The sequence below is a fragment of the Oryx dammah genome, unplaced genomic scaffold (genome assembly GCF_014754425.2).
Source record: "Oryx dammah isolate SB20612 unplaced genomic scaffold, SCBI_Odam_1.1 HiC_scaffold_29, whole genome shotgun sequence".
In the NCBI taxonomy this organism is placed as follows: domain Eukaryota; kingdom Metazoa; phylum Chordata; class Mammalia; order Artiodactyla; family Bovidae; genus Oryx; species Oryx dammah.
Genome location: NW_024070213.1, coordinates 99,115,422 through 99,140,377, shown reverse-complemented (window position 1 = coordinate 99,140,377; position 24,956 = coordinate 99,115,422). Strand labels below are relative to the sequence as shown.

Here is a 24,956-nt window from a genome sequence, read left to right as displayed (position 1 = left end):
TTGGTTGATTTAAAAATGCACAATTTAAAAAATTATTTTAAATGTATTTATAGTGATATGATTTTCATTTTAGTTGACATCTAAATATATTTAGTTTATACTATTTTCTGTATAATTTAATAAAGAGAGATCTGACCATCTATTAACCAAATTTAAGACCTAGATTAAACTAAGAAACAATTCCTAGTTTACCTTCAAGCCCTTTAACCACCCACGAAAAGAAATAAACTGAAAATTGATCCAGAGTTTAGAACATATGCTTCAAAATAAAATATAAAAATAAACAAGGATGAAAACAATTCTTGATCATTGAGGGGAGGGAAACACATTGCTCATAAAGCTACAGTCAGATGCTCTTTTGGTTTCTTTTCATGCTAGCAACTGATGAGTGTGCCCAAAAGTGATAAGTAATGACTAAAAGAAGAGTGATTTCAAATTAGCCATACCTACTGTTCTTTATTGGCCAAAGAAAGACTAAAGAAAAGTAGAGTAGCATAAGCAACAGATTCATCATTTTATGCTTCATCCTCATTTAAAAATATTACTTATAAAATTCTAGAAGTATACCCAATAATACACTTATCAAAATGCAAGGAGAAGAGGGCAACAGAGGATAAGATGGTTGGATGACATCACCAATGAAATGGACATGAACTTGAGCAAACTCTAGGAGATGGTGAGGGGCCAGGAAGCCTGGCATGCTACAGTCCATGGAGTCACAAAGAGTCAGACTTGGGGTCAGACTTGCCAACTGAACAACAACAATATGCAAATTCTTCTAATTACCTCTTCCAGTGATCTGCAAGTTGCTTGGGTTTCTAGGATTATTCTGATATTTTCCTTAATTTTTCTTAGAGCAATCTCAAGTTGATTTGGAATGGGCAAACTAGGGTCTGGCATTGATCCTGTAGCCTCTTCAAACTATTGAGAAATAGATTTTTTTTTTTTAACGAAGAGCAGTTGCAACATTGGAAATAATATTAATTTTTACAACTATATGACAAGACATGGTTAAACTCCACTTATAGTTGACACATAAAAAGATATCATCAATTAAAATTCCAACTCAGCCATAAAAAGGAAGAAAATTGGGTCATTTGTAGTGATGTAGATGACCCCTACAGTCTGTCATACAGTGAAGTAAGCCAGAAAGAGAAAAACAAATATCGTATATTAACACATATACATGGAAGCTAGAAAAATGGTACTGATGAACCTATTTGCAGGTCAGGAATAGAGACACAGATGTAGAGCATGAACCTGTGGACACAGCAGGGGAAGGAGAGGGTGGAACGAATTGAAAGAGCATATATACTACCGCATGTAAAATAGATAGATACTGGTAAACTACTGTATGACACAGGGGGCTGACCTCAGTACTCTGTGACAACCTAGAGGGGTAGGATGTGGCGACTGGGAGGGAGATTTAGAAGGGAGGGGATGCATGTATACATATAGCTGACTCACACTGTTGTATACCAGAAACTAATGCAAAAATGTAGAGCAGTTATCCTCCAATTAAAAAAAAAAGAAAAAGAAAATTCCATCCAACCTTAGAAAATATTTCTATTGGTTAACATAGGTCCTGCTATAGAGTAGCAAACAGGATTAATCATTATACCTTTTGTGCTTCACTTAGTATTTCATTTTGCTGACGGTCAAAAACATCTAGTTGACGTTCCAGCTCAACTTCTCTCTGATCCCAGGCCATTTGTCTTTCTTCATGAAACTAAAGGAAGATAGTTGGGTCATACACACACAGAGACACTCACCAGGCCTATGAGGAGAACTTTTACATACATTTTTCTTCTTTAATCCTCACAACAACCATTTGAGGCCACTGTTATTATTTTCATTTTAAGGAAAAAGGAAGAAAATTCAGAGATTAAGTAATTTTTGCCTAAGATCACAAGGACAGGCAGGTGTGGAGTCAGGATTTCAACCCATCCATGTACCCATCCATTTATCCATCCATCCATTCATCCAAAGCATGTTTAATGACACATTCTATGTGGCAAGTACTATTTGAGACTATGAGAACACAGCAATAAACAAAACCAAATCCCCTTCACCACAGGATCTATATACTACTGAGGGGGAGATAGTAAACAAATAAGTATGGTTATGTCCGAGGGCGATGAGTGCTATGGAGTAAAATGAAACTAGGTAATCCGTATTTAAGGAATCTTGATGATAAAATTTACTGTTGTATGTTGGGTAACTAGTGAAGGTCTCATTGATAAGGTAAGACATTAGAGGTAAGATCAGAAGGCAGTGAAAGCATAAGTAATACTGGTATCTTAGGTAAGAACAATTTAAGCAGAAGGAACAACAAATTTCTAAGGCAAGTAAGCATCTGCTTAGTGAACTGCATCTGTCTCCAAAGCTTCTGTTTTTTTTTTCTATACCAAGCTGCCTTATTCCATCAGTGACAGCCAGTAGAAACTTGTAAAGGTGAATTCAAATAACCAATAGTGAAACAAAAATTAACTTAACAAATAAACCTGTTTATGAATTCTTCCTTTTAAGACAACTAATGCAACTAAATAAACGAATAATGTATTTTTAGAATAGTTTAAAAAAATAAGAAACAATATTTTATAAGAATAATAATAGAAGCTATACTTGATTAGGAAAATAAAGTAGTCATCAATGCAATGTTGTTATATTAAAAATCTTAGCAACAAAACACCAAAATGAATATAAAATGAAACCTTATTCTGCTGCACAATTTCTTCCTCCAGACTACGGATTGTGTTCTCATATTCAGAAATTATATTATTCAAATATTTTATTTCTTCTTTATCTTTGACTAATTCTCGATTGAGCTTAAGCTCTTGAAGACGGAGTTCTTCTATTTTTGTGTGCCAACTGATCACCTAAATATTTATAAATTACATACACAAATGTTAATACTATATTAATAAATAATGAATTTCTCTACTGATTTTAATGATTTCAATTCAAATTAATGGACATTCTAAAATAAAATAAGATATAAAATTATCCTTGGTTGTACCAAAAAGAAAAGTTTATTTAGAATTTCCATAGACTTTTTTAATATGTAGACTCTTAACATAAAACATTTTTCAAAAGATGCTGAAATGGGTATCACTAACAATCACATTTATTTATTCATTTACTTTCATGTATTTGTTGGGTCCTTAGTGTTTGTGTGTAATTGCAACATTGGTTTTACTTTCATAAATAAAAATCCCAAATGTTTCTAGCCTAGAGAATAAAATTTAATTTCAAAATAATTATTTTTCATTAATTCCTTCCGAATAAGAGTAAAAACAAAATTACATTAAAAAATAAATGTAGGCCTACTACTTGTTTAATCACTATAATGATTTAATTAATATATACTTTCCTAGAGTGTTTAAAATTCTTTGATATTACAATCTAAGCATTTCTACTGAAACTATGGCTTAGAGTAGTCTCATTTTATTTATAAACAGATATTCTAATAGCTCAAACTCCTAATTTATAAAATCTAAATTAATAAGTTATATCTGGAATTTTGCTCATATATATTAAGCATTTTCCACATAGGCACATATTAACTCAAAATTATTATGTAACTCTTCTGAAAATACTGAACTTAAAATCAGTGTTTTACCTTTTGGGCTCCCCTGGCATCCTTTAAAGTGCTTATTAAATCTTCCAGTCCCTTTAACTTTAATTCCATCTCCAGTGTTTTGTTCTTCAGACTTCTATGTTCTTGTTGAGAATTTTTCATTTCTTCCATTATCCTAAGTTTGTCATTTTGTAACTGAATCATTGTTTTAGAGAACTTTTCCTGTTGTGCCAAAGGTAAAGCTCCACTAAACTGTCGTCGTAGAGACTGAATTGTTTGGCGCAGATGTTTTGCTCTGTTTCTACCCTCCAAACGGGCATAAAAGAGAGCTTGTTCTTTTTCATCAAGTTTCTGCTCTAAGCGCAAATTATGGGCCTCCATCTTCTGCAGTTTAGATGTAACTGACTCCAACTTACCAAGAGCAGTAGCCTCACTAGCTTGAAGAGAGACTATGTGTTGGTGCAGCTTGGCAATTAGTGCCTTTTCATCAGACTGTGCCTAATATAAAAAATAAATATTTGTAGTAAGTTTCAAGTTTTCCCAGTGAAACTTATTATGGACTTAAAAATCAGAATTTACTAATTTAAAACATATGCTACATGAGATCCTACAAAAATCTAATCTTGCTTTAACATAAATTGCAAAAGTCTGCAGAAGAAAAAGAACTAGAATGAAACTTATTTAAAATCTAAATCTGGCACCTAACTACATACCAGTTGGAATATTACTAAATTTTTTTTAAACTTCCATATGTAAATAACAATACTGATAATAATACTAATGTAGACAACGGGTAGTTTTTTAATCCTAAAAATACTATAATGTGAGAATATGTGGAAACCTATACATAAATACAAGAAACAATACTGTTATGAAAGACAGTTTCTCCCCATTGTCTGAACTGTGATCAGCAGTTGGCACAATGCATCTGTAAGCATTTAAATGCTTTCCTGTGTTATCAATGGCATTTCAAATTAAAGTTTTTCTAATCAAGTTACAATTAACGAAAACAGGAGCCTCTATTTGATATATCCTGATTAAAACTACAAAAATAATCCCAAATAGCTAATGTAAATTTTGGAAAAGAAAAGCCTCTATGTATAAGAGTTAATACTGCACATACCTGATAGTCTAACAGCTGTGTTCTGATGGACTCTACTTCCCTCTCCCTGGACTGTTGTTGTGCATTCAAAATTTCAACTTGCCTTTTGGCAATATCAGAAATCTCTTTTAGTCTAGGAAGTAATAAGATACTTCAGATATGATTAGGTACATACTCTAAGTAAATAAATACTAGATTTTCCAATTTCTAGAGCCTTGTGGAAAAGCTGTTAACTTGCAGCGTCTCTTCTTTTTACGAAATACTAAAGTTTCCTGAAGTATTTCATGAAACATAATTCCATGAGAGGTTAACAGGTTTTAACCGCTCCATCCCAACATTCTTCTCCCTTGAAAATTCATATACACAGTATCATATCAAATGCTCTGAGAAGTTCTAAAGTAAAAAAGGATCTCAATCTGTACAGATACATTTTCTAAACATAAATGGCCAACAAACTCCTCTCACAAATTTTTTCATGAGACACTTGTTACCATGGTTTGGTATAGCTGGAATAAGGTATTAGGTAGGCTTACTTGACAAACTGTACAGTTAAGATTACAGAAATTTAAATTTTCAAGGTCAATCAATGAATGATTTGATTGGCTTTATTTTAATTTATAAGTTAGCAGAAATGTGAAAAAGATTATACATTTATTACAATTACCAAAAATGGAGGGGAGCTTGATGATAATTATTAAATGTCCTATATGACTACTGTGATAAGATTAAATAGGTAAAGTAAAATGCATTTTACTTTGGTCTGGAGTAATTTTAGTTCAGTGTAACTGATAAGTCTGTTTCCCTCATATTGATTAGAAACTCTCATTGCCAGTTATATGAGTCTTAATCAATTAAAATATAACAAAATAATTAACTATAACTTAGTTTACTAAAAAAGGTGAGGTCCATGACATAAGAAGAATAAACGAGTCCTTCATAGTGAAACTGGAGAAGGAAATGGCAATCCACTCCAGTATTCTTGCCTGGAGAATCCCATGGACAGAGAAGCCTAGTAAGTTACAGTCCACGGGGTTGCAAAGAGTCAGACACGACTGAGCAACTTCACCTTCACCTTCATAGTGAAAGGGCTGGAAATGAGTGATATTACCAAAACGAGGTTCCAAAACAATGGCTATAACTTTATGGGTAAGCCGTAACTCTTTTTACTAATTATTTGAGCTTGATCAATCAACTCAAGGATCCTCATACTACTCTAAAGCAGTTAACACATGATTACAAACAAATGAACACAAGCATCTACCTGGTGTATAGTACTTCCTCCTACATATATTTTGAATTCTAAGAGAATAAACTGTTTATGTAAAATGAAAACGACAAATGTTATTTGGATTATTAAGTGGATTGGGATGAATCAATAAATATTTAATACAAAGCACAGTACACAGTGCATAGCTTCCCAGGTGCTCGTCCACCTGCCAGTGTAGGAGACGCAGGTCAGAGCCCTGGGTGGGGAAGATCCCCTGGAGAAGGAAATGGCAGCCCACTCCAGGATTCTTGCCTGGAGAGTCCCATGGACAGAGGAGCCTGTAGGCTACAGCTCATGGGGTCACAAAGAGTCAGACATGACTTAGCGAATGAGCCCACACACAGTACACAGTAGATACCCAAGATATGCAAACTGAATCAAAATCTGAATTGTTCTTTATATTTTTACAGCAACCCTATTCTAAGCAGATATACTATTACTCTCTTAGTAAGTTAAGCCTAAATAAATGCCACAACACTTCCTTCCAAAAAAATACTAGTATGTGAAAAAAAAAATAGATCTCATAGAGTCCTGATGCCAAGTTCTGTGTTTTCTGTAATACTGGACTCTGATAAATGTAAATCTTGAGAAGTTATTTCCTCTCCAATATTCTTATTTATGCCAGTTAAATATCAATCTTGTTAATATTACTAGTGAAAGTGAAGTTGTTTGGTCGTGTCTGACTCTCTGCAACCCCATGGACTGTAGCCTATCAGGTTCCACCATCCATGGAATTTTCCAGGCAAGAATACTGGAGTGTGTTGCCATTTCCTTCTCCAGATCTTCCCGACCCAGGGATCGAACCCGGGTCTCCCGTATTGTAGGCAGACGCTTTACCATCTGAGCCACCAGGGAAGTCAATATTACTTAACAGAGTTCTATATAAAAAGAAATCAGCATCAACTGCCACTAAGGATATTACCCTTGATCACTGTAATGAGGTTTCATAACACAAAGCACAGTGAAGACAGCTAACCAAGTGACTAACATGGACACAGCTAACCAAATGACTAACATGGACACAGCTAACCAAGTGACTAACATGGACACAGCTAACCAAGTGACTAACATGGACACAGCTAACCAAGTGACTAAAACCTGCACATGCACTTACTTTGATATTTCAACTTTTAGTTCCATTTCACTCTTCTCTAATTCTAGAATGTGTTGCCTGTCAGCATCGCTTACTGTCTTGCTCACACTATCAGCTAATTCATCTCTTAACATCTGTTCCACTTTCTGTGCCTCCAAATTGATTCTGGTAAGCTGGGAAAATAACAAAAAACGTTCAGAAACATTAGCTTTTGGTGAAGTTTTCCTTTTAATATACCTTTAAAGCATCCTGCAGTCCTCTTTTAGTTCAGATACACTAATTTGGGTGTCAAGTATTAAGAATAGATTGAAGATGATAAGAAGAGAAAAAGTCAGGAACAAATTAGGAAAACTCTAGTTATATGTCAACCCACCAAGTCATTTATATTGGTCAACTCACAATCTAGTAAAATATGAATCTATGATACTCTTAATTTACTTAAAATGCTTGTTATATTTTACTTCAATTATATCATCTATAAATAAATAGTTAATATTAATAAAATCTTATTATTTAATAACTTGGTTAAAACAAAATAACATGAATGACCTGAGAAATTTACTAATTCTCAAAGAAGACTACTACTTCATTGAAAATTGTTGAATATTTGCAGACTATATTATTGGCAGCCAATTTAATAATTTTGACCATATCAAAAAAGTGTAAAACTTTCTATTAGAATCAAGTCCCTGAGAGGAGAGAGTACTGTCTTTCTTATTTTGTGCTATAACTCCAGTGTCCCACACAGCATCTGGCATGTTATAGGCACTCAGAAATAAGTGTTAAATGAATGGATGACAATGGAAGGAAATTCCATTAAGCAAATAACATCGTTTTGCACATTAAATCTAAATTTTGTAATGCTGGTAAGAAATAAAACTCAATCACAGAAATACATGGTTTCTTTTTAAACATTTCAGATATAAAGCTACATTATTTATCCATTACATGAAACACAAGCACTGTATTAATATGCTACTTCAGAGTTACAAACAAACCTCTTCCAATAATACAATGGCTACCATGAATAATTATTTACTCTCTAACTGCATGATAAAAATTATAATATCAAACCTCAGCAAATTTGGTTTCCAATTCAAAATTGCGTTCTTCCATTTGCTGTAGTGAAGTCTTCACATGTTCGTACATTTTTTGAGAATGTTCAGCCCGCTGCCTTTCATTCAATTCCTTCATCTCCAGCATAGTGATTTTTTTTGAAATGGAAACAATCTCACTGTTGGTTACAGATTTCTTTGCCTTATCCATGTTAGATTCATTTCCTAAATACAACAATATGTTGGTAAATCTCATGCTCTTCTTATCAAAACGTTATCCCCAACATTTTAGACATCATATTAGGAGGCAATATGGTTCTGTGGAAAACACATGAGCCTTTTGAATTATGACAGACCTGGGCACTAGTCGTAGCTCTGTTATATCTTGTCTGTATGCTGCCTACCCCATTTAATCTCTCTGGAACTTCCACGTTTCATCAATCAAATGATAATAAAAATTATTCTTCATAGGATGAGAGGCATAGTGTGCTTTACTTTATTGAGCTTGGCAGATAACTGCATTTTTTTCTTTTTGTTTTTAAATTGAAGGTATATGGCGACAGGCCTGAGCCGAGCAAGTCTACTGGTGCCATTTTTCCAATACCATTAGCTCTCTTTGTGTTTCTGTGTCACAATGGTAATTCTCACAATATCTCACCCTTTTCCATCACTAGTATCTTGGTTATGTGATCCGTGATCAGTGATCTTTGATGCTACTACTATGACAAACTGAAGGTTCAGATGATGGCTAGCATTTTTTAGCACTAAAGTATTTTAGCATTAAGTGTGGAGGAGCTGGAAGGCTTTGAGCAAATACTGAAAATGTATTTGCTCCACTCTTAATGAAGGTTGGAAGCTGGAACGAGCATAACAAAGGGTTAAGAGCGTTCACCGAGTGCCTGAGGCTGGGAACGAATAACTAAGGGTTATACGCCCGGCCTTGAGGCGTTCAAAGGCTTCCCTCTGACCACCTGTTTCTGAGAGCAAGGACTGTTGTTTCATGATAAGACTCCCTTTAGAGTTTTGCCAAAGCTATGTTATGGCTTGGGTGGCGGGAACTGTGTTTTATGCTTAAATGCTTTGATGTTTATCTGAAATGGCTACGTGCAAGTCTGTCTTATGCTCTATTCCCTGAAAATTATAAAACTACACAATTGGATAATAAACTGTCAGTCCACTAGAGGCTGTCCCTGAGTGTCCTTTTCGGAGTGCGGTTCTCCGAGCCTTACAATTAAGGTATGCACATTATTTGTTTACATATAATACTATTGCACACCTAATACACTATAGTATAATGTAAACATAACTTTTATAGGCACTGGGAAACCAAAAAAATTTCTGTGACTCATTTATTGCAATATTTGCTTTGTTGTGCTGGTCTAGACCTGAACTTGCAGTATGTCCAAGGTATGCCTGTATAGAAGTAACAACGTAAAAGATGTAGTGTGGGAGGTGTCACAAGTAGGAAGTCAAAAAAGGGCAAATAAATACATTTTGTTAACTGAGAAATACAAGGTATAAGAAGAAATACAGTGAAGTAACATTACTCTGTGAATGCAAGTTCAATGACTTTGAAGTCTTAAAGAGTAAAAAAGTAAAACCTGAAGCCATGTGATTTAACGATTTCACCAATATCTTCTTTAACCCTGAATATTATTTGGCCTTTGTATATATCTAATGTTTTTGAACTGTGGTGTTGGAGAAGACCCTTGAGAGTCCCTTGGACTGCAAGGAGGTCCAACCAGTCCATTCTGAAGGAGATCAGTCCTGGGTGTTCATTGGAAGGACTGATGCTAAAGCTGAAATTCCAATACTTTGGCCACCTCATACGAAGAGCTGACTCATTGGAAAAGACTCTGATGCTGGGAGGGATTGGGGGCAGGAGGAGAAGGGGCTGACAGAGGATGAGATGGCTGGATGGCATCACTGACTCAATGCACATGAGTTTGAGTAAACTCCAGAGCTGGTGATGGACAGGGAGGCCTGGCGTGCTGCGATTCATGGGGTCGCAAAGAGTCAGACATGACTGAGCGACTGAACTGAACTGAAAGGGCTTCCCAGTTGGTGCTAGTGGCAAAGACACTTTCTGCCAATGCAGAAGATGAAAGAGATGTGGGTTTGATCCCTGGGTTAGGAAGATCCCTTGGTGGAGGAAATGACAACCCACTCCAGTATTCTTGCCTGGAGAATCCCATTATTTTACTATCTTTAAATATTTATTTATTTGTTTGGCTGTACCAGGTCTCAGTTGCCACACACAGGTCTTCAATCTTTGTTGCAGAATGTGTGGTCTTTTAGTTGTGGCATAAGAACTCTTAGTTGTAGCATATGGGATCTAGTTCCCTGACCAGAGATCGAACCGGGACTCCCTGTGGTAGGAGTGCAGAATCTTGATCACTGGACCATCCTCAAATTATTTATTTTATTTAATTTTATTAGCTATTACACCCTCATCTCATATATGCAGTTGTATAGCTTATTTTTTGACACAAAAATTTGTGGTTAAATGAAAAGAAAACAAAAAAACTACCCCAATTTAGAATGAAAAGGTATCACGTAGGAATGTCGTTAGTCATTTTTTAAGAAGAGAAAATGAATATTTCTGTTACGCATAACAGACGTGCTCCAGGAAAAAGACAAAATTTGGTAGAGTTTTATTTTTTAGAGTTTCAATTAATCATTATGTTCAGGGAAGTCAATTATTTTAAGGAACTGTGCAGTGATTCATTTTGTCTGCTACAATAATGCCCTTCTCCTATCTTTCTAGCTTTACAAGCTTGAGTTCTATAACTGAGTTTGCTCAAAAGTACATATATTTTTTTGAAACCAGGCAAGTTGTTTTGGTGTCTACATTAGTTTTAAGAAGTACTTTATTTTGTGCTGTATGTTTCTTTAAAATAGTATATGATTTTAGAATAGTTGCTGCAGGCAGTGATCAAATAACTTATAGTAACATTACTGAAAAGCTAAATGTGTTAGGAAAACATTATGGAATCATTTAGGCAACTAACCACCATGAAGGACAGAAAAAAAGTTGCAGTAAATATAAATATACAAATAACATAAAACCCCTTTCCATTTTCTTTTGTGCTAAACTCTGATAGTGAAAAGAGACACTCCTGTATTTGGAGTGTCCTAGGGAGAGTAACAGCCAATTCCAAGCAATTCCTGCATGAAAAAAAGTAATAAAGTGACACTTATAAACAAAGAGATAAGGAAAGGCAACAGGAAATAAAAGCTTAAAACTTCAGTGATATAAAGCCATGTATCAGAGAGATTAAAGTATTTGAAATTAAGGAATTTCTATAAGGAATTCAGCACTTATTAAAGAGACACAGGATAGGATGAACAAAGAGCTTACTGAAACTGTATATAATATTCTTTTCTCTGTCTTAGTTAAAATTGCATCTTCTTTCATTTAAGAGTTAGACGAAAGTCAATTCACTTTTAATCTCTTGATGGTGATGGTGAAGTCGCTCAGTCGTGTCCAGCTCTTTGCGACCCCGTGGACTGTAGCCTACCAGGCTCCTCCATCCATGGGATTCTCCAGGCAAGAATACTGGAGTGGGTTGCCATTTCCTTCTCCAGGGGATCTTCCTGACCCAGGGATCGAACCCAGATCTCCCGAATTGGAGGCAGACGCTTTAACCTCTGAGCACGAATTAAAAATCACATTTCTAAAAGTAGCTTATTTTAGACTTCCCAATGTCAAGCCTGTAAACTATGTCTGTTAACAATTTAACAGTAACAGAAACCTTGAAAAACATTAGAGCTTCAAGGTATAGAAAACAAAAGAAACACCTTACCCAAAGGAGCAAATTTATTTGGAAAGCATAAAGCATAATGCTAGTAAGATAAAATAACTTAAATCTCATGAACTAGGAAAACCATTTGAAAAATGAATATGGAAAATCTTAGCAGAAGCCACATAGAATTTAATATCCTTTGAGACAATAATATCTCTGTTAGATACACATGAAAATGTTGACAGCAGCAATAAATAAGCAATAACAAAACTTAGAAGAGCGGGTGATTTAATCCCTCAAATCAGTACTTTATGGCATGAATATTTATAAGTATAATGAATATTTTATATCTACTAAATAAATATAGCATTCAATATTTATTATAATTTTAAGTATATAAAATATATAAACATGTATAAGGTAATACAAAATTGATATAGTAGTGAAACTATGAGCAATATGCTCAAGGTCATCCTTTAATTTAAAAATATCAACTCATATATTGCTAATATAACTTTACACACAGTGAAAGAGCTCATTATACTATCATTAAAATAGATATTTCAAAATTATCATCTGCATTAATTCTTAAATGGTTCAATATACCTAATGTTAACTCACAAATTTTAGCACATATGATTTCCTTAGAAACAAATCCAATTTAATAACTAAAAACCAAATTTTGGTAGAGATTAGTACAACATAGTATTCATCAACTGCCTGATAAATTAAAGTTAGGCAGAGAGTTCATTTTTTATCAAACAACTTCCTTTTTATCTATCTGGTATAGAAAGAGAAGTTGAAATGAAAAAAATATTCATTATTAGCTCTTAATTATTTTACATTATCAGAGTCATAATACTTACCTAATTTAGTTTCTTGTTCCCAGGCTTGTTCAATAGTGTGAAGCTTTTCTTTGGTAATCTCCAGTTCTTTACTGATAGACTCCATTTGTTCTTTCAGGGATACATTTTCACACTAAACAAAATAGCAACATCACTGAGAAAGGACCTTATAATTCAGACTAATACCACAAAAGTGACACTGTCATAACTTCACATAATAATCTCCTAAAGCTCACCATCTATTTTTTTTAACAGAAGTTTCCTTGTATGTAATACAAATGTAGACATACACATGTATATATGTTGTATAAACACACATATAAAATATTACTTTAAAATAATCATCAAAATCTTGTATATCTAGTGTATGAAATTGTATGCTTGTATGTCTTATATATCCTAAACTTCTGAGTACTAGCTTATGCCATGTTCACTTTTGGCCAACATGGATACTCAACAGTTTCATAACCTTCCCTTAAGGAAGGGAAGGACATCGTCAGAGTCCTGTTTAGAATGACCATTCTGGTGGCAGCAAGTAGGATGTAACATGGAAGTATGGACATGGAACAACAGACAGGTTCCATATCGGGAAAGGAGTATGTCAAGGCTGTATATTGTCACCCTGCTTATTTAACTTATATGCAGAGCACATCATGATAAATGCTGGACTGGATGAAGCACAAGCTGGAATCAAGACTGCCGGGAGAAATATCAATAACCTCAGACATGCAGATGACACCAACCTTATGGCAGAAAGCAAAGAGGAACTAAAGAGCCTCTTGATGAAAGTGAAAGAGGAGAGTGAAAAAATTGGCTTAAAACTCAACATTCAGAAAACTAAGATCATGGCATCTGGTGCCATCACTTCATGACAAATAGATGGGGAAACAATGGAAATGTGAGAGACTTTATTTTTGGGGGCTCCAAAATCACTGTAGATGGTGATTGCAGCCATGAAATTAAAAGACGCTTGCTCCTTGGAAGAAAAGTTATAACCAACATAGACAGCATATTAAAAAGCAGAGACATTACTTTGTCAACAAGTCTGTCTAGTCAAAGCTTTGGTTTTTCCAGTAGTCATCTATGGATGTGAGAGCTGGACTATAAAGAAAGCTGAGCACTGAAGAATTGATGCTTTTGAACTGTGGTGTTAGAGGATACTCTTGAGAGTCCCTTGAACTGCAAGGAGATCCAACCAGTCCATCCTAAAGGAAATCGGTCCTGAATATTCATTGGAAGAACTGATGCTGAAGCTGAAACTCCAATACTTTGGTCATCTGATGTGAAGAACTGACTCATTGGAAAATACCTTGATGCTGGGAATGACTGAAGGTGGGAGGAGAAGGGGATGACAGAGGATGAGATGGTTGGATGGCATCACCAACTCGATGGACATGAGTTTGAGTAAGGTCCGGGAGTTCGTGATACAGGGAAGCCTGACATACTGCAGTCCATGGGGTTGCAAAGAGTTGGAGACGACTGAGTGACTGAACTGAACTGAACTGAATCATTACCACAATAATAATGGTAAAGAATAAAACTAAGACATTCCCAGTAGAGAGGTACATATGTTCAGAATTATAACTGAGATACAGGAAGTAAAGAAGAGAAAGGGATATACTACAAATAGAAAAAATTTTAAGGTTTGAGTAGAAATAAAAAATGTTATCTGGGAAAATAAACTTTAAAAGTTAAAAATTATTCCTTTGATATGTTATCTGCAGGAGATTTCGTATCTATAACTTTTTAACGTTAGAGAAGAGAGGACAACAGACATAAAAGATGGGGAGAAGGTGAGATTATTCTCACACCTAAATATGCAGAATTTTCTACAAAATTAATATAATCATCTCTCTTCAACAAAAATAATAATAAAAAGTAAACCGATCATCATTATTTCTAGTTAATACTAATAAATAATAACTCAGATAATTGTGTCATTATAAAAGACTGAAAGCAGGAGAAAAAATAAAAGATTGAGGGCAGGAGGAGAAGAGGACAACAAAGGTCAAGATCACCCATCACTGACTCAATGGACATGAGTTTGAGCAATCTCTGGGAGATGGTGAAGGGGAGGAAAGGCTGGCATGCTGCAGTCCATGGGGTCACAAAGAGTTCGACATGACTGAACAACTGAACAACAAAAACAGATAATTGTGTAGGAGCCACTGAAAGCTATTCAGAATATTTTCTTGAATATGTCCCTCTAAGCAAGTGAGAGCTTTCAACCCAAAAGATTTAGATCTCATTCTACTTCAATGAGAGTATCATAAAAGAAAATGAACCAAAAGACACAGTTTCTTATTTTTGATGAAGACGAGAAACAAAAACAGGAGCTTGTTTTGCTTAATGTAAAACATATGAAGATCAAGTGGCTAGAAGAGAATTATAAAGGGTCTTGGGTCCTATTCATGGAAGTGTTAGTTACTCAGTCCTGTCCAACTCTATTCAACCCCATGGACTGTATGTAGTCCACCAGGCTCCTCTATCCATGGAATTCTTCAAGAATCCTGGGAGTGGGTAGCCATTCCCTTCTCTAGGAGATCTTCTCAACCCAGGGATCAAACCCGGATCTCTTGCAATGCAGACAGACTTTTTACCACCTGAACCACCAGGGTTTATTTCATAGACTCCTTGAATTAAACCAAGATACTCCAGGCCACGTTGCTCTTTTCGGACAGTAAGAAAGGCTATGGATCTGCAGAGGTCATCCATGGTCCAGGAAGAGCGATTTATGTCTCATCTACTCTCTGCTACATTCATCCCCCAAAACTATGGGCCATGAGGGAATCAGAGATCAGGGTAAGAGAAAGTGGTGGATGCTTAATAACGCTTTCTCTTTTGATTACATTATCCTATATGTTCCACATTCTTTTTTCAAGTGGCCGGTTTAAGGGGTCTCATTCAGCTAAATTATGCAAATAGGCTAAGGAAGATGACCTGGAAGAAGCTGTCCAGAAATTATTCTGTACCTAGAGATATCACCCGCCTCACACACAAAAAGAGGCTAATATCACAAGGTTTAAGGATCACATCAACTTACCTCTAGGTGTTCCAAGTTATTTGTTCTTTGAACAAGCATATTATCTTTTTGCAAGATATCTCTGTACTTAGCAGTCAGTTCATTGTATTGTCTATTGGCCAATTCTAGTTCCGATAGAGACACACTATTATCTACAACTTTTTGTAGTGCTGCAATCTTGAAAACGGCCATTTCCTATGTAAATAAAGATACATTGAATTGAAATGTTGTATTTTTTTTCTGGTAAAGCACTAGCCCCTTTTGAGATAATACAGCTGAAAGCAAAACAGATTTAAGAATCATTAATAAAATTAGATGTATCCTGTATAAAAACATATTGCAATAATTAATTACTTTCATATAAGAAATGATATTTGGACATTGAAAATCTTTAAGAGTTATAATCTTAAATTATAACTGCTGTCATAATTAAATGAAATTCAGTTAATTTGAGAAGTGTATATACAGCAGCAAGAAAGCATATCACTTAGAATATATCTTTGGATGGCTTTTTAAAATTTTATAAGATTTAAAAAAACTTGTTTTTTAAAAACTGAAAGGCAAAATTTGCATCCCTGCAGGTAATATTTACAGTTTAGCTACTTCTGCTTTTCTCTTTTTTAAAAAAATTTTTGGCTGTGCTGGGTCTTCGTTGCTGCACAGGACTTTTCTTTAGTGTGTCAAGCAGGCGCTACTCTCTAGTTGTGCGTAGGCTTCTCACTATGGCGGCTTCTCTCATTGAAGAACACAGGCGCCAAGACGTGCGGGCTTCAGTAGCTGTGGTTCCCAGGCTCCAGATCACAGGCTCAATAGTTGTGGCACACAGGTTTAGCTGCTCCACAGTATGTGGGATCTTCCCAGATCAGGGATCAAAACCATGTCTCCTGCACTGTCAGGCAGATTCTCTATCACTGAGCTACCAGGGAAGTCCCTATTTCTGATTATTTATAATTAAACTCGCTATAAAAGTAAAGAAAATCTTTTGTTCACAGAAAAGATACATATAGGGAAAAAAAACTTCTTTGAATCATAGCTATCTAGAATAAATAATATCAAAGTCTAAATTACTCGGTTTATCTTCAACTCTTTAGTTACAGAGCTATAAAAGTCACTATTTAAAGACATTGTATTAACACCAAAAAAGAAATGTCTGAACAGAAAACCAACTTTATGACATGAGAAAGATAAAGAATTTATGAGTTCCCTGGTGGTCCAATGTTAGAACTTAGCACTTTCACTGTTGTGACCTGGGTTCAATTCCTGGTCAGGGAACTAAGATCTGGCAAGTCAAGTGACAGAGCCAAAAATTTAAAAAAAAAAAAAATTATTTATGGTTATAATTCATTCTGAAGTAGAATAATGAGGGGGAAATATTTATAATAGTTCTTCAGATCTAATTTTGAAAACTTCTCTACAGAAATAAGTATCCCCTATTCTACCTTCAGTTCAGTTCAGCTCAGTCGCTCAGTCGTGTCAGACTCTTTGCGACCCCATGAATTGCAGCACGCCAGGCCTCCCTGTCCATCACCAATTCCTGGAGTTCACTCAGACTCGCGTCCATCGAGTCAGTGATGCCATCCAGCCATCTCATCCTGGGTCGTCCCTTTCTTCTCCTGCCCCCAATCCTTCCCAGCATCAAAGTCTTTTCCAATGAGTCAACTCTTCACATGAGGTGGCCAAAGTACTGGAGTTTCAGCTTTAGCATCAGTCCTTCCAAAGAAATCCCAGGGTTCTGTTTCACTTTTGCTATGTGGTGATGAAGATCATGTTTCCCATCTTTAAAAATAAATCCCTCACTTTTCTTTTTGGCTTTCAAAGTGTTGCAAAAACAAACAAAAATTTAGGCTGAAGAGGAAGAAAATTCCAGTACTTTCTTCCTTCTATCTCAAATACTAGCCATAGTTGTAATACTCCAAGAAAAACATTCTACAAAATATAACACAAAAATAAGAATCTTTCATATTGTAGATAGGTTTATTTGCATGAAAATTTCACTTATTATGTTTAAAAGGAGATGGCAAGGAACTCAAATAACATTTTAATTTTACTTTGAATTCTTTGGTTTACATTGTTGTTGTTTAGTCTCTAAGTCATGTCCAAGTATTTTGCTACTCCATGGACTAGAGCCCACCAGGCTCCTCTGTCCATGAGATTTCCCATAAGAATATTGGGGTGGGATGCCATTTCTTTCTCCAGGGGCTCTTCCCGACCCAGGGCTTGAACCCATGTTTTTTACACTACAGGTGGATTCTTTACCACTGAGCAACCAGAGAAGATGTACATGCTCCTATATAAATTCCAACATGTCAAATGAATATATGCATACATAAATAAGCTATAAGATCAGATGTAAAGCAAGATGTAGAATAATACATATGGCATGCCACTTTTTGTGTCTTTGCTAACACTTGCAAAAGGAAACAGAAGGATTTTCCATTACCTAAAGGGAGAAGGCAATAGCACCCCACTCCAGTACTCTTGGCTAGAAAAATCCCATGGATGGAGGAGCCTGGTAGGCTGCAATCCATGGGGTCATTAGGAGTCGGACACGACTGAGCGATTTTACTTTCACTTTTCACTTTCATGCACTGGAGAAGGAAATGGCAACCCAATCCCGTGTTTTGCCTGGAGAATCCCAGGGATGGGGGAGCCTGGTAGGCTGCTGTCTACGGGGTCGCATAGAGTCAGACACGACTGAAGGGACTTAGCAGCAGCAGCAAGGAGGGTGAAGGGCTTCCCAGGTGGCTCAGTGGTAGAGAACCCACGTGGCAATGCAGGAAACACAGGTTCAATCCCTGGGTTGGGAAGATTTCCCTGGAGTAGAAGATGGCAACTCATTCCAGTATTCTTGCCTGAGAAATCCCACGGAAGATTTCAGAGGAGCCTGGCAGGCTACAGTCCATGGGGTCACAAAAGAGTTGGAGACGACTTAGCCACTAAACAACAACAAAAGAGGCGAATGGGTGGAATATAATGAAGCAAAAGGTACAAGGACAGAAGTAAGATTTCTCTGATGACATCTTTTGTGTAAATACTTTATGTATTCAAATTTAATTTTTTAAAAGTTATCCCTGAAGTTGAAAACAAATGTAAAATAAATGAGCCTAACCACAGCTAATGTATATCATAACCACACAAAGGAGAATTACTTTACATCACTATAGAATATGCTATTTTGATGAAACATCCTTAGTGAGAAATATTATAAAGACAATAAGAACTGTAAAGAAACTTTAAACTACATCTGACAGCAGAAACCATACATCAAGATAACCAAAGAGGTTCGGCTTATGACAAAAAGCTGTTTATAAAAGAATATCTGCTAATAAATGAAAAGTACATAATAAACTAGAAAAATCATGATTTTTGCAACTCCTGATGAAATAATTGGGTCAAGCAACAATTACCAATGAATGTTAAAACCATTAGAGAACTGATAAAGAACTGATTATTTGCATGGTATCAAAACATTACCAAAGAGTTAATTAACTAAATCACTTAAAAATAGAGATATATGGCTGTCTCCCCCTTAACACAGTTATCAATCATGAAAATGGGACTACCAGACATTCCATCTCTTGAATGATACCATATAAAGTGTTACTTACAAAGTACAAAGTAGTCTTGCCAAAAATGTTTCCTTGAATATAACCACAGCTTCAAAGATAACTTTTAGTAAATATAATGATTAGAGGAACAAATAAAATTATGACAGAATATAATTAAACATTCAATATTTTTCAGAGAGGGGGAGAAGAAAAGGGGGAGAGTCTATATTAAAAAGATTTAGGATATGAAACATTCAAGGACAATGCAGAGTCCTTGACTGGATCCAGGGACAACTAAGAAAATGTGGATGTGGTCTGGACATTCGACAATATATAAAGTACTGTTGTCAATTTTGTTAAGTATGATAAAGTTACTGTGGTCATGTAAACAGAAAAAGACTTTTTTCAAAGAGATGTATACTAAAATACTAAGGGGAGAAATGTCTGCAATTAAAATACTCTTACAAAAAACAGATGGAGCGATTATGGTCAAATGTTAATAACGGTTTCCTATTAATCCAGGTGATAGTTATTGATCATACTATGGCAACCCACTCCAGTGTTCTTGCCTGGAGAATCCCAGGGATGGGGGAGCCTGGTGGGCTGCCGTCTATTGGGTCGCACAGAGTTAGACACGACTGAAGCAACTTAGCAGCAGCAGCATCCTTCTTGTCTGAAAACTTTCAGAGTTGAAAAAAATCAGACATACCTTAAAACGTTGCAAACGTCCAATTTTTTCACCAACTTCAGCCTCCATTGACATCAATTCATTCTTCTGTTTCCCATTTTCTTTTCTAAGCTGTCTCTCCATTTCTACCAAAGTTGTATATTGCCTGATGAGTGACTTTTCATTCACCTGTAAGACTGTGATCTTTCTACTATTTTCTGCAAGTGTTTTTTTCATTTCATCTGAATCCATCTGAAGAGCACTCAGCAAATTCTGCACAAAGTCACATTTATATTACTTGTTGAATCTAGCTATCTTAGTTTGAATAATATTGCATATTGATTTTAAAAGTGCTTTACTTACATTATATTCTTTTACTTTTATAGCATCTTGTTGGATTTGATCCTCAAGTCTTTTCTTTTCCTCTTTCATTGTTTCAGATTCTGTTTTCCAGTTCTCCTTTTCACTTAAAAGGATTAAAAAAAAAAAGCGATACAGTAAATCTATAGGAAGAGATAACTTTAGATAATGGAAATTTAGTTACCATAAAACAAGAGAAATTATAACTAATCAATATATGATAACATAAGTTAAAATCCCACTTGAAAGGGTTAATCCTAGAAGCTATTATTATTATTTAATAAATTGAAGGTAAAGAAATTATTTTATCAAATTATTTAAACTACAAATTACTACTCTATAACTATTACAGTATAACGATAATGGATCTTGTAAACATTTTATTAAAAACAGAAGATAATTAAGAAAATAATCAATATTCCAAACTTACTTTGGAAATCAAGTCTCGGTATTCTGACCCTATTCTTAAATTTGAGTGTTAAATAATTATGAAATATTTAGAATCCATACAAAGTGAGCAATCATTATACTTAAAGAAGGTGTATAAGATATTGTTGCCTACCCAGACCTCCAATCTGGTTGGCATAAACCACTTAAGGTGTCAGCACTGAATGGTTCAAACCTGGACATATGACTTGGACAGCTCATTTACTATTCTGGCTAACGAGATCTAACTATGCTGGAGTCCTCTAGAAAAAATTTTATAAATAAAAACAAAGAATTGTGTGAAAAGAAAACACTCCTCTTCTTCAATGGACATGGTTCCATCTTCCTTGAACTCCTAACTCCTGCACCATCATAGAAGATAACATGACATACACTAGAAGATTCCCAAACATGACCTACCCTATAATTAGCTTTGGCTTTCTTGTTGGATTAAATCATAATCATTCTTAGTGTTTAAACAACCTTTGATCAGATATTCTAATTATTCTTAAAGCTATTAGTCCATTAGTACAGATGAGATGGCAGAGATAAGAAGAAACAGGCTACTTCTCTATGAAAACACATGAATAATGATGCTGGTGATGAAAAAGAATTACTGACTGCTGACACGAACTGTTCATATGTGCCATAATATTCACAAAATACTCAGATCTGGGCATTTTCACATAATTATTTCACATAATTAAGTTATTAATAATTCTATGCAAAAGTATTACTATCACAGAATTTTATGGACAAGGAACTAAAACACAAAGCAAAGGTGAAGAGGCAGGAGGAAAAAGGAAAAAAAAAAATCTAAATATTTTTTGTTACTTAACTTTAATAAGAATATGCTACATTTATATTTATAAAGTTTTGCTAACACCTATACCTTAGGTATTCTTTATATAATAAGCTTTGTTGATGACGAATTACTGCAAATTTTCTGTTATAGTCTTCAAGAGAATCTTCTAAATTCTTTAACTTATTTTCTTTATATTCTAGTTCCTAAAAATTGGTTTAGAAATGAGAATGAAAAAAGCATCAGGATATATTTCAAATCTGAAAGTATAAATTCATATTTTGACAAGATTATAGAAAAATATATAAAAGATAATTGACAACAAATCCATAAGCAGCCCAGATCATTTCTATGATTATTTTGAACATCTTATGGCATATGGAATGAGATAATATGTGTAAAAGAGAAGTGCTATGAAACAGGTAAGATTATTTGTATCATCATATATATGTAATAGTTACAGTAACCATACAAATGATCAGATGCAGTGGTTACAAACTTGCTTCTAGCTACTCAGCCCCACATACCCTTTAATGAACATACGCATTCATACCTTCACTCAAAGTCCTCTCCAATGATTAAATTTTGAAGATGAAGAAACTTGAGACTCAGAAAGATCAACTAACTTATTTAACATTAAAAAACTCATTAGTACTAGGCCTGGTAACCATTTTCTGAGATGTACACCAAGCTTGGTGCCAGATGCCTTACATATTTGCAGATCTAACACTTGCAGTCAGGTCTGGCTGACTCCAGAGACCTTGCTACTTCCAGCACGCTATGCTACCTTAGGATTGGGAGTTCAAGTATTGTTTTGCCACTTTGAACAGGTTTTCGGATTTTCAATTTGTGTTTGATAATCTACCACAATGCTTTCTATGTGTTTTTTTATGTGTGTGTTTTTACACAAAGATGAAAAAATAATGAATCATCACAAGTAACATGACAAGGCTATACTGTTATTGACAACACTACTTATTGATAGTTTTCCTGAAGTAAAGAAGAATAAATTCAGGAAGAGTGTTAAAATCAGAAATTTAAGAATAATGACACAACATGAATTATGAAGTAATGATCCAATAAACAGTTCAATTCTAATACTCAAGGATTACTACTGCTGCTGCTACTGCTAAGTCGTTTCAGTCGTGTCCAACTCTGTGCGACCCCATAGACGGCAGCCCACCAGGCTCCCCCGTCCTTGGGATTCTCCAGGCAAGAACACTGGAGTGGGTTGCCATTTCTTTCTCCAATGCATGAAAGTGAAAAGTGAAAGGGAAGTCGCTCAGTCGTGTCTGAATCTTAGCGACCCCATGGACTGCAGTCTACCAGGCTCCTCCATCCATGGGATTTTCCAGGCAAGAGTACTGGAGTAGGGTGCCATTGTCTTCTCCAACTCAAGGATTAAGTAATGTAATTTACAAATACAAGCATTTGATAAGCATAATTCAAGTATATTCACAAGTGGATTACTTAGGAAAGGGAAACAGCAGTGCTTACAATGAAAAACTTATTTTCATTGATTCTGAACACATTTTTGTAATTATATTTGCAAAGTAAGAGATTTTATCGTTATTCACACACACTTCAAATGGGAAAATGAAAAGCAACTCTCATTAGGCCATTCTATGACTATAACATAGAGAGCAAAGCTGACAAACCAATACAGGGCAAGCAGTATCCTCTCTGATCTGCTAATGGAGTAACTAACCTTACAGGGCAAAAGCGAAGAAAGAAATAAAAGACAATTTTAAGACAATTTTTCTTAAAAGTTTTTCTTGTAGTTAACACACAAAAAAGGAACAATTCTAATCATTACACAAAAAGCAGTGTCAGATTTTATTCATCTGAATTGCTTTTCCAAGCAGGAATAGATAAAAGAGCTCACTTTACTTATACATTACTACCTTAGAGTAGCTGCATGTTATTCTATCTGTCAATCATATATTTCATATGAATGGCATGCCTGCTTTTCATTCAGATGAATAGAACGAACTGCTTTTATTCATAACATTCCATCTAACATCAAAATCCAGTAAAAAATACATCTCACTGTTAATAGTCTAAGAACTCAAAGAAACAGCTGATGATGTTATTTTGCTATTCACATATAAAGTTTTCAGTACCTGTAAGATATGTATTAAATATTCATTCTGAGAATTAATAATATTGGCACTAGATGGTGCTATCCCATCAGGTAAGTCTATTCCTTTAAACACAACATTTGATCCTTCTGTTTGTCGTAAAAGACTGGTTTCTTTTTCAAGATGATCTATCTGGAAACAAACAATTCAGAAATGAGAATCTCATCTCTTACACATAAAGAAAGACAAATTAAAAAGCAGTAACTTACATTTCCTAAAGAGTAACTTTAACAAGTAGATATATGAATGCTCTGCCAGGTATTAATTAAATTATAATGTAATTTCTGCTTAGAGATGTCTAAGAATACATTTAAAATCTCTGTACCCTTTTATATTTTCCTAGTGGCTCAAACGGTAAAGAATCTGCCTACAATGCAGGAGACTGGGGTTCGATCCCTGAGTCAGGGAAGATCCCCTGGAGAAGGAAATGGAAACCCATTCCAGTACTTTTGCCTGGAAAATCCCATGAACAGAAAGAGCCTGGCAGGCTACAGTCCATAGGGTTGCAAAGAGTCAGACACGACTGAGCAACTAACACACAAACATTTTTACATTATAAGGTACTCATTTTTCCACTAATTCTATTTTAAAAATCCAAACAGAAGCTTTTCTAATATAGAAAGAATTAATTCAAGGGGCATTTTCTCATAAAATAGTCATTAAAAAAATAAATGTTTCACATTAAACCTTTGTTCATAAGCTTAGCATTTTCTTTTATTTTAAAAAAATTCTCACCTTTAAATGTGCTTTTGTCAACTGCTGAGAATAATTTATAGCCTCTTTCCGAGATTCTCTGAGCTCCTGTCTTAATTCTTCATTTCTTCCAGTAAGCTGATCAACTTGGGCTTTTAAATGCAGATTAGCATCGAATATTCCTTCTGCATTCTTTGATTCTATAGCCTAACATATTTAAATTATATTGAAGAAATGTAAAGAAAAACACTAAAATCACAGTATAATAATCTATGTTTAAATAACACTTACATTTAAGCATTATACTACTCCCATGTGTAATAATGTATACCAACTCTATCTCTTACAAATTTATAAAATACCAGTTAACCTACATCAGTATTACCAAGCATACTGATTACCTCATTCTAACAATTAACAAATACTGAACTAACCCAAGTAGACTGGTAGACCAGAAAAACAACTAAACAGGAACAAGATGACTAGGGTTCAAATATAAACCAATCTCTTGCTAGCTGGACAACTGACTTAAAATTTCTTAAATCTTAGCTTCTTTATCTCTAAAGAAGGGGAAGTAATGTTAGCTCTGTCTGCTTCACAAAGCTTTTA

The 24,956-nt window shown here is 34.9% G+C and overlaps 1 protein-coding gene across 14 annotated transcripts in view; it reads right to left on the bottom strand.

Moving 5' to 3' along the window:
- Positions 1-24,956, bottom strand: part of CEP290 (centrosomal protein 290) — an 89,018-nt gene that overhangs the window by 34,382 nt on the left and 29,680 nt on the right. For 12 of the 14 annotated variants that reach the window (XR_005719858.1, XM_040234455.1, XM_040234453.1 and 9 more), the window contains 14 exons: positions 24,390-24,554; positions 23,637-23,786; positions 21,604-21,719; positions 20,289-20,391; positions 19,968-20,198; positions 15,732-15,905; positions 12,710-12,821; positions 8,117-8,322; positions 7,064-7,215; positions 4,704-4,815; positions 3,623-4,078; positions 2,715-2,879; positions 1,622-1,729; positions 787-921 (listed from right to left, as the gene is read on the bottom strand). Coding sequence is in view for 13 of the 14 variants with exons in the window: in XM_040234455.1 (XP_040090389.1) it covers positions 787-921; positions 1,622-1,729; positions 2,715-2,879; positions 3,623-4,078; positions 4,704-4,815; positions 7,064-7,215; positions 8,117-8,322; positions 12,710-12,821; positions 15,732-15,905; positions 19,968-20,198; positions 20,289-20,391; positions 21,604-21,719; positions 23,637-23,786; positions 24,390-24,554 (2,385 nt within the window). In the remaining variant the exon portion in view is untranslated. The remainder of the gene's footprint in view (positions 1-786; positions 922-1,621; positions 1,730-2,714; positions 2,880-3,622; positions 4,079-4,703; positions 4,816-7,063; positions 7,216-8,116; positions 8,323-12,709; positions 12,822-15,731; positions 15,906-19,967; positions 20,199-20,288; positions 20,392-21,603; positions 21,720-23,636; positions 23,787-24,389; positions 24,555-24,956) is intronic. The other 2 variants (XM_040234457.1, XM_040234456.1) reach the window with 2 other exon arrangements.